Here is a 17,396-nt window from a genome sequence, read left to right on the forward strand (position 1 = left end):
GTCGTTAATGCACGCCGATGATGGATGCTCGTCTTCGTCCTCGTCTTTTATTGAGCCACCTCGACCTTGATGACGATGATCTGCTTTCTTTACATGACGTCAACCTTTTGAAATGAGATTGACATGTCATATCGCCATCACGTCGAAGCCTTCGAAGGCTTTATAACCGCTGATCTGGTCAACATATAACATGAAGTTTTTCGCCCATACACCCACCCCTCTTTCTTATTAATGTATACATTTTCTGTTTTGTTCCTCATAACTTGAACTATTTTCAAGTATTGCCTAAAAAAGAATAAGTTAGGATGTAAATCATAAAAATATAAGAAAATAATATGCAAATTTTAAAAAATGCCTCCATTAAGGGAGGGGTAAAAATCAGAGCTAGATAAAGTATTACGTCGTCCTCCTTTATATTTTCACTTTTTAGTTATTAATACACTCATGTTAAGGATTTGTGTCATACCCCTCAACCACAAAGCAGATTAATTTAAAACAAAAGAAAATGATCTTTTTTCTTTAAAAAAATGTTTATCTAGCAGCTGATATAGATGGGGGCAAAATCCAATTTTTTTTTTTGGTTAAACAAATCCAACGTCTTAAGATAGAGTGGAGAAGAAGTAAACATCACATACTCGAATTAAGCTTGAACAACTGTTAATTAAGTTGACATTTGCTGCTAAATACTTGGTTAACTGTACCATTTTATTATCCGCAAAAGTAAAAAGAAAACGGCAATCTTATCCACACAGCCCAATTATCACACACGAAAGAAAAATCATCAGAAACTGAAGCAACTCTGTAAGAAGATGACGATGATGTTGAAGCAATGGCTTCTTTCACAGAATCCTTCCCCTCACTTACCCAAAGCTGGTCCTCTCAAATGCATCTTCGAGTCTGGGCAGCTCAGTAAGAAACATATCAAGAAAGCTTCAAAATGCATTCACATTGATTTCAAGGTGACTGAATTTCCACTTTTAGGATTTTGGGTTTACTTATTTCAAGCTTTTAATTCGTGGGTCTATTGCAAAATTGCTTCTTTTGTTGGTTTCTATTGTTAAGCAATGCTTTAGTCTTGGCCTTTTTTGGGAATGTCGAAAATCTGCTTTTTACAATTACAGTAGGTTTAATGAAATTTTCTACTGGAGGAAGTGAATAATTCACTTCATATTTAACATATTTTAGAGAAACTTCTAAATTTTGACTAAATCCGTGTAGGATATGTTTTAAAAAGAAGAAAAGAACAGAAGAAAGGCCTTGATCTATAATTTGTTATTAAAAGAAGATACAAAGAGAAACGTAGAAAAATTTCATTGTGTTCAAAGCATATGTAAAAGTGTAATCATGCTACTTTGCAATGCAAAAATGCTTTGATACCATTGAAAGAACGGCATTGAAAGAACGGTTTTCTTATGTGAATTATTCTCAGAGGAGTCTGCAACAGATTGATTGTAGTTATTGTCAAAGTGATTAATTTCTCAAAATAATATCACAACTTCTGTGAGGTGATGGAAGTATGCAATGTTTTCAAATTTAGTTGGTGAAGATTCATATTGCTGTAGTATTGACCTCACTGGAAATAAAGCGAAAATGTCAGAAGGTGTTTATAGGATACTCTCTATTAAAAGCTTATCCATGTTGCTTGGCACTACCTAAACTCCACTGCAAAATCATGAAATCTGGGGAAGACATGTCGTAGACTGACAGTCTGACTTCATTTTATTACCCATTTCTCTAAGCCATTCGTTAGCTATGTACATATTCCTTCCGCTTGCTCTGTTCTATTCTATGTTTGAGTTGATAAAAACTCATGTTATTCTAGTGGAAAATGCAAGGTATTCAATTAGTAATTATAGCAAAAAGCTACTAGCTGAATAAATTTATTAGTTACCTTTTCTTATTCAATTTCAATTGTTATACACATGCAGGAAATTTTGCACTTCAGATACCCTGCAGCAACATTAATCGTGACTAATGCATTGGTGATGACTTCACCTTTGGAAGCCCTGGCTCAAACATGTGAAGCTGATACTTCTTCCGTCTTCAATATGCCATTATTGCTGTTTGTTGCCCTCGTTGGAGCCACTGTGGGAGGTAAGGTACTTTAAGTTTGTCACTGCCATTGTTTTATTGCATAGTTGGGGGATTTTAACTTTGAAAGGACAGAAAGTCATTGTGGATAGATGTAACTCTAAATCATAGACCCCAAGTTAACCATAGAGCATGAACATAAACAGCACATCAACATTAGCTCCCATATTATGCAGAAACTACTCTTATTAATCGAGGCATTAAAGAGATTGCACAAGCAAGCAACGTGCATGAGATCATGAGACCAGTTGTGTCTCTCTCGCATTCCTGTACTTCTTCACAAGGCTTGACTTTATTACATGCACATTGAGACAGAATTTGAATTCAATGAAAAGAAGTTAAAAGGCTTTTTGATGCATTAAGTACATTGAGGCCAGTGTAGAGTCCAGGATTAACGAGACCACTTCATTCAGCAGTTCCTCCGCCAAAACACTTGATGAAAATCTTATTTAATGCATGGGGTTTACAACTGCAATCAGAATTCCCTATGTCTGTTCGTGACAATGGCCAACAACAGTATATTACAGATTCCATAAGCTATAAGAAGGGCTTTTAACACGTTTAACCGCTCGCCAAAAATAATTACTACCGCTAGCTAAATATACAAAAAAATATATACTTATCATATATAAAGTATGTACATTATATATGTATTATACATTAATGAGGCGGATGAGGAAGTGAGGATTAGTACACAAGTCATCCCCAAGAGAGGAAGCTTCAAGTATCTTAGGTGAATAATCCAGAGAGATCGACGATGATGTCATACATCGTATTGGAGCAGGGTGGATGAAATGGAGGCTCACATCCGGTGTCTTATGTGATAAGAATGCGCCACCAAAACTTAAAGTTAAGTTATATAGAGTTGTTGTTAGACCAACTATGTTGTATGGGGCAGAATGTTGACCAATCAAGAACTCACATGTTCAGAAGATGTCAGTAACGGAAATGAGGATACTTAGATGGATGTATGGGCATACTAGGAGAGATAAGATTAGGAACGAAGATATACAGGGTAAGATGGGAGTGGCCTCCGTGGTGGACAAGATGCGAGAAGCGAGATTGAGATAGTTCGGGCATGTAAAGAAGAGGAGCACAAATGCCCCAGTGAGAAGATGTTAGAGGTTGGCAGTGATAGGTTTAAGGAGAGGTAGAGATAGATTGAGGAAGAATTGGGAAGAAGTGATTAGACAGGACATGATACATTTTCAGCTCACCGAGGATATGAGATAAAAGACCATGAAGGTCGAGGATTAGGCTAGAAGGTTAGTAGGTAGTTGAGCGATTCCTCTCTTTTTTGTGGGAGAACATGGATCTAGTTTAGATCACCTTATCTGCTCCCTATTCTCCTTGTCACTATTATTATTATTATTTTATTATAATCTTATTCTTCAATTTCATTACTACTGTTATTTTCTTTACTTTGGTTATCTTTACTATTTTGTTGTCAATACTTTTTTTTTTTTTTTTTTTGTATTTTCATCATAGCTCTTTTACTCTTGTATTTCTCAAGCCTGTTTTGAAAATGCTTTTCTTGAGCCGAGGGTCTATTGGAAACAACCTCTCTACCACACCAAGGTAGGGTAAGGTCTGCGTACACCCTACCCTCCAGACCCGCTTGTGAGATCACACTGGGTTTGTTGTTATTCTTATTGTTGTTATTATATAAAATTATATATTTGTCATTTATTATTTTTGGGGATGGCTATACTATGTAGAATTCCCAATATGGCCTATTCAAGAACTTATCAACAAGAACTATGCCTCAATCCCACCTATTGAGGTCGGTATCTGGATCCTCAATATCCATTTTGCTCTATCTGTGTCCGTTGCATTCCTTAGTCCATTGTCTTTGGGACAATTCAATAACTTATCCAAAAAATGCCTATTCAGATTTCAGAGAGGTGCTTTAAGCAGGCTGAGAGAAAATAGTGGAAATGGCGTGGGTTGTGCTCAGTGTCTAAGGAATTCCTCATTGTTTTTCCATTTTTGGTTGGCAGAAAGTACGGAAATTTGAAATGGTTGTTTGTTGAAAAAACCTTTCAGCTTTGAGTCAGTTCTGAATATAACAGCATAATGTGTTTATGTGAAACGGGGGAGTTGATGTAGGGATTAATGAGATCTAGTTCTCAAAATGTCTTCACTACAATAAACCTATCTAATCTAGTCTTCTTTCTCATCTCTCTTAACTGTATAGTGATCCTTTCAATGTTGGATCATTGCTTTCCTTGGTTTTATTTTATTTTTTCCCCACCTTTTGACCACAAGGACGTGTGTGTACACATTTTAATTGTACTTTCAGGACTAGTTGCACGTCAGAGAAAAGCGGAACTGCAGCGGTTGAATGAGCAGCTCCGCCAGATCAATGAGGCGCTAAGAAGGCAAGCCAAAATAGAGTCCTATGCACCTAGCTTAAGTTATGCTCCTGTTGGTGCCAGGATTGCAGAAAGTGAAGTGATTATTGATCCAAGAAAGGAGGAATTAATTTATCACTTGAAAAATGGAAAGAATTTTCTGAGAAATCAAGCCCCGGAAAAGGCATTTGGGGAGTTTAAAACAGCTCTTGAGCTTGCACAGAATGTAAATGATCCTATAGAGGAAAAGAAGGCAGCAAGAGGATTAGGTATGTGAGATCTCCTTGTTCAGTTTAGCCTTATGTTTTCTTACGGGAACTTTGCTAGGTAGCAAAGGACTGGTACAGTTATGTTGAATTGAAATTTCATCAGTTACAGGCTGTATAAAAAAAAATGGCTGCCCGGAGCATAAAGCATACCGCATTCATGCAGGGTCCGGGAAGGGTCGCACCCCAAGAGGTGTAATGTAGACAGCATATCCTATTTCAGGCTGTATGATGGACTGGAATTAAACATGCATGTTTCTTTTGTGTCTTCTTTGATCTAGCTATAATTTTCTAGAAATGATTGATATGGTTTCTTGTCGAAGTCCAAACAATGTAATGAATATGTTCCCCGGAAATGTTCTCTTGTTTTTTTATTCCTATTTTCTTGGCATCACGGGTGTCGTGTTGCTTTTTTGGCTTATTTTGTTTTTAATCTGCTGAAGAAAATGTAAAATCCTGCTAGAAGTTGGATTTAGAGACTTTGGTAAAAATCTATTCATTACATTATAAAAAATAAGACTCTTTGGTAAATCTTGGCCCTTGTAGCAGATAGATTACAAAGTGAAACTTTATTGACATACAAACTGTTGCTGTTTCTCTCTCTTGTATGTGCGTGTCATGATGTAATGACCCTCAAAGCTTTTATCTCTTTCTCAGGTGCATCATTACAAAGGCAGGGCAAGTACAAGGAAGCCATTGAATACCACTCTATGGTTCTTGATATCTCATCCAGAAATGGAGAGGATTCCGGGAGCACGGAAGCTTATGGAGCAATAGCTGATTGTTATACCGAGCTTGGAGATATGGAACGGGCTGCAAAATACTATGACCAATATATTGCACGGCTACAGAGTGATTAAGCCATCCACCGGAAAGACTTGCAGAAATCTTGCCGAAATTTCTTCATGTTGATGCATTTAGAGTAGGATCTTTAGAGGTTAGGCCTTTTGTCTTGGTATATTTCAATCTTGCATACACTATTCACTGGTTTCTTCTGTTCTATTTTTTGTCTCTTCTCGTGCGGAGGGTCTCAACACACCGGAATTTTGTCAGCTCAATTTGCATGTGAAAATTGGAATGAGGCAATCAAATGATCTTTAGAGAATATTAGCATGAGTTAATAAGTAGCATGGTTACCTTTTGGAATCGGGCGAAAACAGAGGATATCACACTTCCTTTTGATTGTTTTATAGCAGTACATTATTAACATGTATATATCGGTCAGCAGACTACTGCACTATGCCGATTCTTAAAGTACTTATAAGCCTCTAATTAAACAAAGATGATAATAAAAAAAAGGCGTAATTGGCAGATTCTTATCTGATTGGAGAATTGTCAAAGTTAAAGGCCAACATGCGTATATTCCTAATTCATGCCTGAGTTTGTGTACACAACTTCCTTTCTCGACCAATTCGAATACCAGGAATTTAAAGAGCCAAATATTTGCTGAAATCCCACATGTTTGCAGTTCCAATTTCATAATTTTTTTCCCTTCTTGCTGTCTCTACCGAGGTTGCCCGACAACACGCAATAGCAGTTTCATCAAGTGGTGATAAACTATAATAACAACGAGCAAAATGGTCCCTAGAACACTTCACGAAATAGTGATTGTTCGTAAATTTCATTTCATTACTAAAGAGTTAAGCAGTTATGTTAGATGGACTCAGCCAAACTCTTTCACACACACTAGAACAGCTGGTACCAGAGAGTGAGCGATATTCATCTTCCCCAGTAAAACAATAAAACATAATGACTGGATCCCAGCAAGTATAAATATTGGCGTGGTAGGTTTTACCCTGTTACAGGCTGCCAAATTGTTCTTGTCCAGATAATGTAGTTAGATTCATTGACTTCAAATGAAACAACATGAGCAAATATAACAGTTTCATGGAGAACGCACAAGTGAAAGAAAGGTACAAAAAGGTAAGATTTCAGAAATGGTCTAGTCTGCAACATGCTACAGCATGTCTGCGCATGGAAAAAGACCAACTAATCCAGTATGTAGTCCCACAGACCAAAATATCACTATATACAACCAACATGCAGCTGATCTAGCTGTAAGCCGCATCCTTGAAACTTCTATACAAAATAGCGCCTTAATAGTATGCTTTAAACATTAACTACTACCACGCTTAGTATTGCATATTGTACATACACTGCAAAATCAGCACTACAACCCTACAGAGATACAAAAACATCACCTTGACCGAGTTCGATCGCAACAGTTTCTTGGACCGCCCGAGACCAGGAAATTGCCAAAAATATACCGGGAGAAGATCACCATCTCAGGCCTGCCTTCTTGATCTGGATCCTACAGGTATCATAATACTCGTTCACTAATGGTAGCAAATCTAACACAACATGCATGAACTCTAGCACATGGAACATTGTGCTGATAACAGCACATAGAAGATTGGGGATGCATGTCAAGGCACTAATTCATGAAAAGTAGATTGAGGGAATACACAAGGTCTAAAGGCTCATCGCGTGCCGAAAGTTAACAACCAAACCTTCATCATTTTTCATCTTAACGAAAAAATTGGGTAAGTTCCTTTTAGGGATATCAAATTTACCTCCCAAAAGTGTAATCGCCCAAAGTTGAGCTTGTTGGGCACATAGGATGTTCACCGACAATGCCTTTTAAGCACAACTTATAAAAAGGGTCAAATTGACAGTTAAAAACTATCAAGATTAGAAGAAAATATTGCATTCTCATTTGTTAGAATTCACTCTCCACTTTTTTTGATAAAGTACAATTCGCTCTCCACTTTCACACAATTTCTATCTATAAAAGGGAAAAAAACATTTTTAAGTTTTGGAGTAAATTTCTCTCCACACATTTTCACAAATTTTCTCTATAAAGGAATAAAAAGTTTTTTTCTTCTGGTGTGGAGGGTATATTTCTCACTCAATATCTTCACCCACTTAGGGAGCTTTTTACTTGCTTTGGTCAATATACATCTCTCTCAACACTTTCACTTGCTTTCTCTCTCCTTAAGGAAAAGAAATGCATTCATGGTTTGGTTTGATGGGTATATCTCTCTCCAGATTTTCACCCAGTTGTCTCTTATAAAGAAAAGAAAAAAGTTGGTTATGCTTTGTTTATTGGGTGTAGTTCTCTCTCTATACTTCCGTACAAACTCCCTCAACAAAGAAAAAAATGTATTTCTTTTGGTGTATATTCCCTCTACAATTTCACTCAGTTTCTCTTATTTATTGAAAAAAAAAAAAAAAAAAACTCCACTCACTTTCTATCTATGGAAAGAAAAGAAAGATTTTTTTGTTTGATTTGATTTATATCTTCCTTTCTCAACCTTTCATCTAAAACTATTTTTGATTTGGTTGCCGTGTATTTTTCTCTCGAAAAATTTCACCAATGTTTTTACTTGGTGATGAGAATTTTCAAAAACAATACATTAACCTTGAATGTTTCCTAAAATATAAGTATTAGAGTTGCGTGCAAGATGGCTCGAACACCACCTTTATGAACAAGTTAGATAAAAATACATACAAATCTATTATGTAAATTCAGATCACTTATTAATGTTTGGCTTTAAGCCACTTGTTTGGATTTTAGCTTGCTGTTTATATTTATATTGATTGAATTATCATTATCTATACATAATACAATTGTGTAGTTTGTATATAACAATATATTTTTAAGAACTCAAAAAAAGTTTGATATAATATAGGTTAAATTGTTCGATAACCATTTTAAAATTTAAAAATCAAAACTACTGAACCAAAATCTTTAAAAGTCGAACCAAACTGATTGACGGATACCCCTAATCTGCTAGCTGACCATTATACCAATTTCATGGCAGTATCTGTTCATATGCCTGAACTACCAACTTCCGTTAAGAAGTCGTACCACTAGAAATTCTTTTTTCTTGTTTCCTTTGGATGCAATAATTAGATAGGCTTAATTTTGATACGAATTGCAGATAGAGATAATTTCTTGTATTCTTTCTGAAAATTTAGCAGGTTTACTACTAAAACCCCAAAAACCCGGTGTAGTAAGCTCCCGCTATGCGCGGGGTCCGGGGAAGTGCCGGACCACAAGGGTCTATAGTACGCAGCCTTACCCTGCATTTCTGCAAGAGGCTGTTTCCACGGCTTGAACCCGTAACCTCCTGGTCACATGGCAACAACTTTACCAGTTACCAGTTACTACTAAAACCACTCAACTAGAAAATTTTCACAAGCGAAAATAGGAGGAACTATCGCTTACAAATTCCAACCATAAAAACGGGGATGAAGCTTATGTTTTGCAATATTACTTACTGCTTGGACGTTTCATATTTCGGCAGAAGTTGCTACCGCAATGGCAGCTAAATGCTTTTACTGGATGGTCAAGGTCATCAAAATCAATACCATAATCCTGCCAGAGCCAAATCCAAAGTTTATCAAGCAGATAAACGGCTAAATACCAAAGCCTATATTCTGAAAGATATAGAGGCATGGTCCCTTTTGGTACCATGTGAGTGCTTATGCCACAAAAAACTAGACATGTTAAAATGGCGAGACACTAATACTTGCTACGTTCATGTTATATTGGAGTAGTTTGACATCGCCACTCTCTGGAGCAACATCTTTCAGTGTTGCTGACTTGGTTTCAATTGGCAATTTTGAACACTTTGATATGACTTTCTTTTTTCCTCAAGGATGTCAACACTAATTCATCCAATTATGCTTGTTGCTTGCCTTATTTAAGATATAGTTTATTGTTATTGACTATCAAAACAAATAATACAGAAAGATAACACTTGGAATTAACTCTCAAACAGGGGCCTAATTCTGATTTTACTCCCTTAACCATCAACATGGGTAACCATAATTTTGCAGTTAAGAGGAGAGGTCCACTATGCTTAACTAATTATAATTAAAGTAACCTAATACATAAATATTACTTTCTCATCATCAGGATATGTCACATCATTACAAGCTCTACTAAAGTATTAAGAGTAAAAGAAAGTAATCGAAGTTGAGAAGCATCTATCTATCTTTTCTTCGAAAAGCAAAATATGAGGAAGTGACTTGATAAAAAAACAAAAACAAAATATGAGCAAGAGGTCCATTAATTTTCTTTCGCTTGTTTTACCTGGGGTTGAACGCAGGATTTTGGGCATAGTTATGGAAAACTCATCCAGTCATTTCTGCCTTCAAGCCCTATCAAGCTAGTCTTTTTTATTTTTTCCGGTGGTTGGTGTACAAGCTACTTCAGCACAACTGACTAATGTTTATTATGCATATTAGCTGAAAAACAGGACCTACTGCCAACCCCAAGTCAGGAGGGCAACCCAATATAGATGTACTGAAGTTTATACTCATCAGAAAACATGCAAAGTTTGGTCCAAAACAAGCCAAACCAGTGTACTTATATCAGTATTTCAAAAGCAACAAAACAAGCACACCACGATACAATGACTATGAGCATGTGATGACATCAAGCTTACTCACCCATGTGAGCTCCTCCATCGCTTTAATCTTTCTTGTAGTGAAAAAAGCAAGCTACAACAAGCAATAACATTGAATTATTCAACAAAGCTGTCATTGTCAAGGACTAGCAATAGCAATCTTGAGGATGAAAAGGAGTTAAAGATTCAGTGAGCATAAGATTCATTACATGATAGTAGCGGCGATCAGGGGTCTCTATTTCAACTGGAATTTCAACCAAATTTGAATCGAAGCATCTGAGCCAGAACAACAATGAATAAAGTAAATGCATCAACACAGGTTTCCAACATCTATGAATGATTATATATCAAACAGATACAAAATGCATGGTTCTCTCCTCTTTCCTGATTGTCTCTTCTCTCCACCTTTTGGATATTCTGACAAGAAAAAAAGATTCAAATTGCTAGGCACATGGTCTCTCTGGTCTGCCACAGGCAGAGTAGTTAAAGTAGCTAGAAGTGGGAAGGAAGAAGTGAAGCATGAAGTGAGTAGAATCCATTTAGAATAAAAGGTGTGAATGTTCAATGAGAAGGATATTGAACAGTTGACATTCAATAAGGGGCTTTGCTTGACTTACACCATGATTCATCGAATTTATTTTTTAAATTAAAAAAAAACTTTCATGAATTTGAAAAGTAAGGAAAATAATGCAGAAGTTCAAAGAAGCACTGAATCTATCGAAGTCAATTAGGAGACTTACTTGACGGCAAGTGAACAAAATTTTTAACCTAAAAGTCAATCAGATCGTTGTTATTGTTTTTAATGAAAGTCAATCCGACAGTACAAAACTGATACCCCAAAGATAGTTAGGGTAGGGTGGGGAAAGAAATACAGAAAAAAAAATTAAACTTGAGATCCATCTTTGTGAACTTACCTGTGATTGATGAACCTGGCAACATTCCCATAAAATGTAGCATCCAAACAAAGAGCTTCCTCGTCCTTCAAGACACCCACTGAACCCCAGTCAGCATCCAGCAGGACTGGATAAGAATGTTCCTCCCCGTTGGGGCTCTGTGAAACACGATCAAAGAGTTCTGCATTGGTCAAAACTTCTCCAACATATTCGCAGACAAAAGCACCTAGAGGAAGGTTTTCTAGAGTACGCAAGCCCCATCCTTTCCCTTCAAAGGTCATGAAAACCTGAAAGAAAAGCAACAAATCATAGATCAAGTTAATTGTGAAAACCAATTATGGTCTTGGAAGGAGCTTTGTAAAGCTCAAAGGACGGGCATAATGCAGTAAAATGTAGGGCATTAGTTATTTCCACGTCATGAACATGATCAAAGACAACTGCAACATTCCATACATTCATACCTGTAACTTATGGCTTATACCTCGCTGTACTACACGGTTGCCACATTGTTTATTACAGCCACATTTCCACCAACACTCTTTGATGAAGTTCCTAATCAAATGACCTTTACAAGCTTCGATAATGTCCTCATTTTTTGATCTTTCCAATGGGCACTCTTTGCAAAAGAAGTGGCAGTGCTTCTTGGGGTCACGATTCATGGAAATACATTCTTTAAGAAAGTCTTCTTTAACAAAGCCTTCCTTTGTGTATGCAAAATCACCGCCGGTTACATGTGCACAGGCGCAAGGTATGGATAATGATAGACAATCACCAGAGCAAGTTGAACAGCTATTATCATCTCCAATACGAGCCAGAGAAAAGTTAACATATGCATTCTGGAAAACCACATTGTAAGCTATGTAGTGAAATGATGGTGGACGCTTGCTATTAACTTCATTCACCAAAGATATTATAACATTTTCCTGCCCCTTGGTTATATCAATAACATCAACAGACCCTACATCATGTGGAGCCAATTCACATGGAACCACTTCCAGTGAATTAGTTTGTTCAAGACCATTCTGATCGGTCTCTGGAGCAATACTACAGTTGCCCATTGATGCTGCATGATCAGCCTGATTGCTGTCTTCACCAATATAAGGAGCGAGATAGGGCATCTCTGGTTGAGCTTCCCTCGCACCAAGATCAGAATTCAGGAACCCACTTAAGGAATCAACAGAGCCTATTTCACCTGGAGTCGATTCACATGGAGCCTCTGTACTCCGTGAATTAGTCTGCACAAGACCAATCTGATCAGTTTCTGGAATACTACCACAGTTGTCCATTGATGCTATATGACCAGCTTCAGTGCTGTCTTCACTAATAGGAGGAGGAGAGAATCGGGGTATCTCTGGTTCAGCATCCCCAGCATCAATTTCAAAATTTATATATCCATTTGAGGAATTAACAGTCATGCTTCTCGAGCCAAAATCATTTTCTGCAGCAACATCTGTGGTTGCTTGCAATTCACGACTGTGCTGAGTTCCCAGTTCCAAAAAACACTCACACATGTCTTTCATCAGCTTCATCACAGAAAAGTTAGGGTCCAGGATTTTGTATGATTTAAGACATTTAGACTCCACCATTTTCAGAACAGATTCTAGATTCGGCATATGGAAGTCTGATCTACGAAGAGCTGGGTCACAGTTTATAGAGACTTTTACCTCTCCAAATGGTGAGGAGGCAATATCCACGTCAGTATTACACCTATCCTGGACTTCTACCAGCTCACGTCTGGTGGCCACTCCATTTGATGAAGTTGTGATTTCCTTACCAGCATCTTCTCCACCTCTCAGTTCTATCGCCAAGGGTTCAGAAGTTTCTGGACGTCTCCTTGAGGCGTTACCACTTGAAGTATCTTCCTTGTTTGATGGTTCTAAGGAATAAAAAAAAAAAAGACATTTAGAAGCTGTGTAGATGTTTCCAGGAAGCTTTCTGATGAGAACATCACAGCCCAATTAAGATAATAATATACAGATCGGCATAATATATCGGAACCCCTTTGGACTTGGCACTTTTTTATTCAGTGTGCACCTGAACTAGTTTTGGTCCTAATTACCCCCCTCAACTTAGCAGTTTGCTAGACTTTGCCCCTTGGATAACCTCGGCCCAAGGAGGTGTGATACACTCGCTACCACATGGATATTTTTTGTCCACGTGGCATTTTTTAATAATAAAATATATATTTTATCTTTCTAAATTCATTAATTTTTTTAAGTCATTTTTCCAGCAAAATTTATAAAAAATGTTCGGAACTTCATTATTTAGGCTTTTTTATTATTATTTAGCAAAAACATAATGAGGTTTCACCCAAGTATTTTTTAACATAATTGACCCGGAAAAAAAAAGAAATACGCAATTGAAACAAATCGTCATTGCATCAAAAGATGAAAGATGAAGTACAAAAAGTACACAGTTGAAATCTATTATTTTGGCTAAAAAATTATATTTAACTTAAAACAATGGAGTTCTAGCAAGTTTTTCTATAGATTTCGCAGGAAAGAGAAAGAAGAAAAAATATGCAGTTGGGATAACCAGTCGTTGCATCTAAATAAGAAATAAAAGGAAATTTCAAAGTTTGAGCTCCATTATTTTAGCTAAAACTTTTTTCTTTTGATTAAAAATACTGGAGCTCTAGCCAAGTCTTTTTTGTTTTACAATTGATGCAAAAATAAAAATTACACATTTAGAAGAAATATCTTGCATCTAAAGAAGAAACAAAATTAAATACATACTTGGAACACCATTATTTTGGCGAATTTTTTTTTATCTGGCTAAAAGTAATTGGTTTTAGTCATGTCTTATTTTACATATTTGCCTCGAAAAAGAAGAAATACACAGGAAAATAAATAGCCATTGCACCAAAAGAAGAAATTAAAAATTACAAATTTGAGGTTATGTTTGGTATATTAAGAAGAAGTAAGAAAAAATACACAGTTAGAGCATTGCATATAACCATTGTATATTACTATGTGGCAATTAACGGTTAAAAATACTCCACTTGGAAGCTGAATTGTTTTATCTCTCATCTCTCGTATGCTTAAAAGAGTGTGTATCCACTCTATTTGCCAAGTTAGCAACGCGGGAGAAGGCTATCAAACTGCCAAATCCACCCCCACCCCCCAAATAGTTCAGGTGTGCACTAAATAAGTGTCAAGTTCGGGGGGGGCCCAATATATTATGCCTATACAAATCTATTAAGATGTCAAAAATTTAAATCTGTAACCTCCATAGCTTCTATAAGACTAGAATCCTCCAAATATAATTTTCTATTGGCCAAAGAAATGGAAAACTATGTAAACCAACCTAGCAATGTCTCGATTTCTAACTCCTGTAGTTGTCTATTGGCAAAGGAAAATTCAATAACCACGTAGAATTAATTAGTGATACAGTAAATAACAGCATTTGGCTTTCCAAGATAGTATATACCTGGGTGAATAACAGCAATAGGAACCTCAAACTGTGGCATATCATCAGTATATGGTTCATCCTTGGGCTTGATCAAAGCAAGGGATCCCAACATCTTCTGTTTAGGGGACAGTTCACTGCCGGGTTCTGTCTTTGGCTCTTTGAGTTTTGATGCATGGGAAGCTCTAGCAGCAACCAACCTACCCCCCCTGGACATGATTTGAGGTGTTTGAGTTTCCTCCCGTTGAGGCCTCTTAAGAGAAGTCCCACCACTGGAATTGTTAGCGGAAGGTAAAGCTTGACCTTCTTGATATCTTAAGCGCAATCTCTTTAGTGGTCTTTCAGGCTCCTCATGCCCTGCTTCTTCCTCTAAAACTTCCTCTCGCCGCACAAGCGGCTAAGGAACCAATATAAGATACATAGGAAATGAGAAAGACAATATATTAGATCCTATAGAAATTACATGAATAATTTAAATTAAACACAGGCAAACAAACCATCTCGCTTTCCTCAGTATTCTCAGACTTCTTGTGTTCTGCTGCCTGCAATAGGATGTCAATCAAGAAAATTTAGACTCCATTTAGCACATTTAATGTTTTGATAAGGAAAGAAGAAAAACTACACTCTGACTTGAACAGAAATGTGAGAGAAAGAAAAGCAAATAAAGAAAGATAGATAGTTTGAACCTCTGCTTCCTCCTTCTCAAATATAGCATCTGCAAGTGCTCTATAATTCTCCTCTTCGATAAGCTCCCAATTTTTGTCATATAGTTTTAGAAGGCTCTTCAAGACTGGCTTCACCTTTCCATTAGAGATGCCAATACTTTTCATAGCATCATATGCCTTCTTAACTCTTGGATTGGGCGGCATTCTTTTGTGGATTTAAAAGCAACCTTCAAATTACTCAGTGAGCCTACATAAACCAGAGAGCATATGAGCAGAACCAGAGGCATAATTATTATTTTTATGAGGAACCAGAGACAGAATTCAAATAAAGGCTTGTAATACTTTCTCCGGTGTTCTTGCAATACTTTAGATAGGTTGGATCAGTACTTGGATTTCTTGTATTTTTTAGGGGGGAACATGTAATATGTTTGGTGGTATGTTGGTTCTTTGACTTGTACTTGTTTTAGTGCCATCTTGGTACCAGTTCTATTAAAATCTTGACTTGTCAAAGGGCAGCCCGGTGCACTAAGCTCCCGCTATGCGCGGGGTCCGGGGAAGGGCCGGACCACAAGGGTCTATTGTACGCAGGCTTACCCTGCATTTCTGCATAAAAAGAATTCAAATAAAGGCTTTCAATGATATCTAGATTAGGCTGTTGCATGAACTAATAAATGGTCAATACTTTCTGAAGCTGCATTTCCTTTTCTTTTCCTTGTATAGATATCTTTGTTTTGGGAATAGAGATTACTTTCCATACACACAAACCCCCAGCTTTACCTTGGAGAATCAACAAGCAAAATTTAAGGGAGGTGCATAAAGAAACATGACTACAAGCAAGGCATAATCAAAATGGAGGCATCAATTTTTTTGGTAACCGAGAAATCCTCGAGGCCAGCTTGCGCACGGTTCAAAACTAGATGATAATGGGTATGCCCCTCTATCCTTCTCCACTTAAATACCATGCTTTTGTCGCGGCAACTCATGATGTGCGCCTAAAGTGGATGTAGCAATTCTCAAACATGAAGTGACCGAAATATTGCATCACTTGATGACAGAGTCGAGGCGAAAATTAAGTTATTGTGGACAAGATCTGTCTTCTGACCATATTGATCAGCCTGCCTCTCGACCCAGAGAAAAATATACACCCACCCCTCTCCACGACCCACAAGGGGGAAAGAGGGGGGTGGGGGGGGGGGGGGGCTGTTGTGAGCACGTGTGCAGAATCTTTACCTTATAAGAGTATATTTGTGTATCTAAGACTACCCAAAAAAAATGTCTTATATCCTAACGTGATGTTATCAAATAAGTTTCTACATGGATTAAAAAGTGCTTAGTGAATAGCCCCTCGTATGGGCATAGAATTTAGGATACTAATTTGTAATTATAGTGAAATAAAACATGAAAGCACAGGTAGAAAGTTAGTTTGGCAGAGAAAAACCACATCGAAATTCATAAATTAAATGTTGAATGAACTTGAATTCTTCAAAACTGCGAAATACTAAAGACATATAATTGTGTCAAAGTATTGAAAGCACCCTTTTTCTAAAGTCGCAATTAACTTGAAAAAAACCAAGTCTCAGCAGCTGAACCGAAACTCACTATAAAGGCAACGCAACTCTACCTCCCAGCCAGAAATTGGACAATGCAATGATCAATAAACCCAAGGAACTTCTATCTCAACCAAAAAAAACAAAAATACCAGGAACTTAGTATATACACCAAGATTAGTTTATTTAACTCTATAAGTCGATATTAAATAAAATGATAAACCTTACTGGTACCCTAATATTTACAGCAAAAAAGTTATTTCAGCGGAAAAAAATTGAAAAAAAAAAAAAGTAGTACAAAAAAAAGATGATGAAATGTAGAAACTGTAAAGCACGGAAAGACAACTTACGAGCATGCAGCTGACGGAGTCGGAGAGTCTGAAGAATGGGACCGTCGTTACCTGAGATTGAGACTGAAAGAGAGAAGAAATAGGCAAAGAGGGAAGGGCGTGTTAGCACGTGGATGAATATTAGCGCGTATATAGGGAAACTGAAAAACGCAGGTAATCAATTGCTGTTACCTAGAGTGAGGGCGAGTTGTATCACGTTATACATAACATAATTTGCTCTTATCAACAACTTTATTAATAGCAATTATTAATAATCAAAGTTCAAAAATTTATTTATACAATCGAGAATAACAAATGAGGAAAACCCTATAAATATGTACTTAATAACTATTAAAAGTAATATAAAACTTTGTAACATTAAAAGTAAAACAGATAGTATAATAAACTCCTAAAAGATTATTTGCC

The 17,396-nt window shown here is 36.9% G+C and overlaps 2 protein-coding genes across 6 annotated transcripts; one reads left to right on the top strand and one right to left on the bottom strand.

Annotated features, from left to right (window-relative positions):
- The first annotated feature begins 661 nt into the window (after positions 1–661).
- On the top strand, positions 662–5,857 carry LOC104118327 (protein FLUORESCENT IN BLUE LIGHT, chloroplastic-like). Of its 2 annotated transcripts, none has more exons than XM_018778313.3 (4): positions 662–959; positions 1,941–2,094; positions 4,394–4,714; positions 5,369–5,857. In XM_018778313.3, the coding sequence occupies exons 1-4, from the start codon at positions 810–812 to the stop codon at positions 5,569–5,571; spliced, it is 828 nt and encodes a 275-aa protein (XP_018633829.1). In that variant the 5' UTR covers positions 662–809; the 3' UTR covers positions 5,572–5,857. The 2 variants fall into 2 exon arrangements, with proteins under 2 accessions (XP_018633829.1, XP_009627848.1); XM_009629553.4 differs by having other exon boundaries at positions 665–959; positions 1,929–2,094.
- A 757-nt stretch (positions 5,858–6,614) lies between these two features.
- Positions 6,615–17,150, bottom strand: LOC104118326 (probable inactive histone-lysine N-methyltransferase SUVR2). Of its 4 annotated transcripts, XM_009629550.4 has the most exons (10): positions 16,992–17,150; positions 15,116–15,341; positions 14,927–14,971; positions 14,451–14,826; positions 11,483–12,897; positions 11,043–11,308; positions 10,338–10,404; positions 10,172–10,222; positions 8,996–9,092; positions 6,615–7,022 (listed from the first exon to the last, which is right to left on the bottom strand). In XM_009629550.4, the coding sequence occupies exons 2-10, from the start codon at positions 15,296–15,298 to the stop codon at positions 6,997–6,999; spliced, it is 2,526 nt and encodes an 841-aa protein (XP_009627845.1). In that variant the 5' UTR covers positions 15,299–15,341; positions 16,992–17,150; the 3' UTR covers positions 6,615–6,996. The 4 variants fall into 4 exon arrangements, 3 of the variants coding, with proteins under 3 accessions (XP_009627845.1, XP_070045773.1, XP_009627847.1); XR_011412462.1 differs by lacking the exon at positions 10,338–10,404; XM_070189672.1 differs by lacking the exons at positions 6,615–7,022; positions 10,338–10,404 and having other exon boundaries at positions 8,994–9,092.
- Positions 17,151–17,396: the final 246 nt, after the last annotated feature.

Source organism: Nicotiana tomentosiformis, chromosome 1 (genome assembly GCF_000390325.3).
Source record: "Nicotiana tomentosiformis chromosome 1, ASM39032v3, whole genome shotgun sequence".
Lineage (NCBI taxonomy): Eukaryota > Viridiplantae > Streptophyta > Magnoliopsida > Solanales > Solanaceae > Nicotiana > Nicotiana tomentosiformis.

Coding starts and splice junctions, on each gene's coding strand:
- LOC104118326 (XM_009629550.4), bottom strand. CDS start 15,298: ATGCCGCCCAATCCAAGAGTTAAGAAGGCATATGATGCTATGAAAAGT. Junction 14,827..14,926: donor ATACTGAGGAAAGCGAGATG/GTTTGTTTGCCT, acceptor TTGGTTCCTTAG/CCGCTTGTGCGGCGAGAGGA. Junction 12,898..14,450: donor TATTGCTGTTATTCACCCAG/GTATATACTATC, acceptor TTTATTCCTTAG/AACCATCAAACAAGGAAGAT.
- LOC104118327 (XM_009629553.4), top strand. CDS start 810: ATGACGATGATGTTGAAGCAATGGCTTCTTTCACAGAATCCTTCCCCT. Junction 960..1,928: donor GCATTCACATTGATTTCAAG/GTGACTGAATTT, acceptor ATACACATGCAG/GAAATTTTGCACTTCAGATA. Junction 4,715..5,368: donor GAAGGCAGCAAGAGGATTAG/GTATGTGAGATC, acceptor TCTCTTTCTCAG/GTGCATCATTACAAAGGCAG.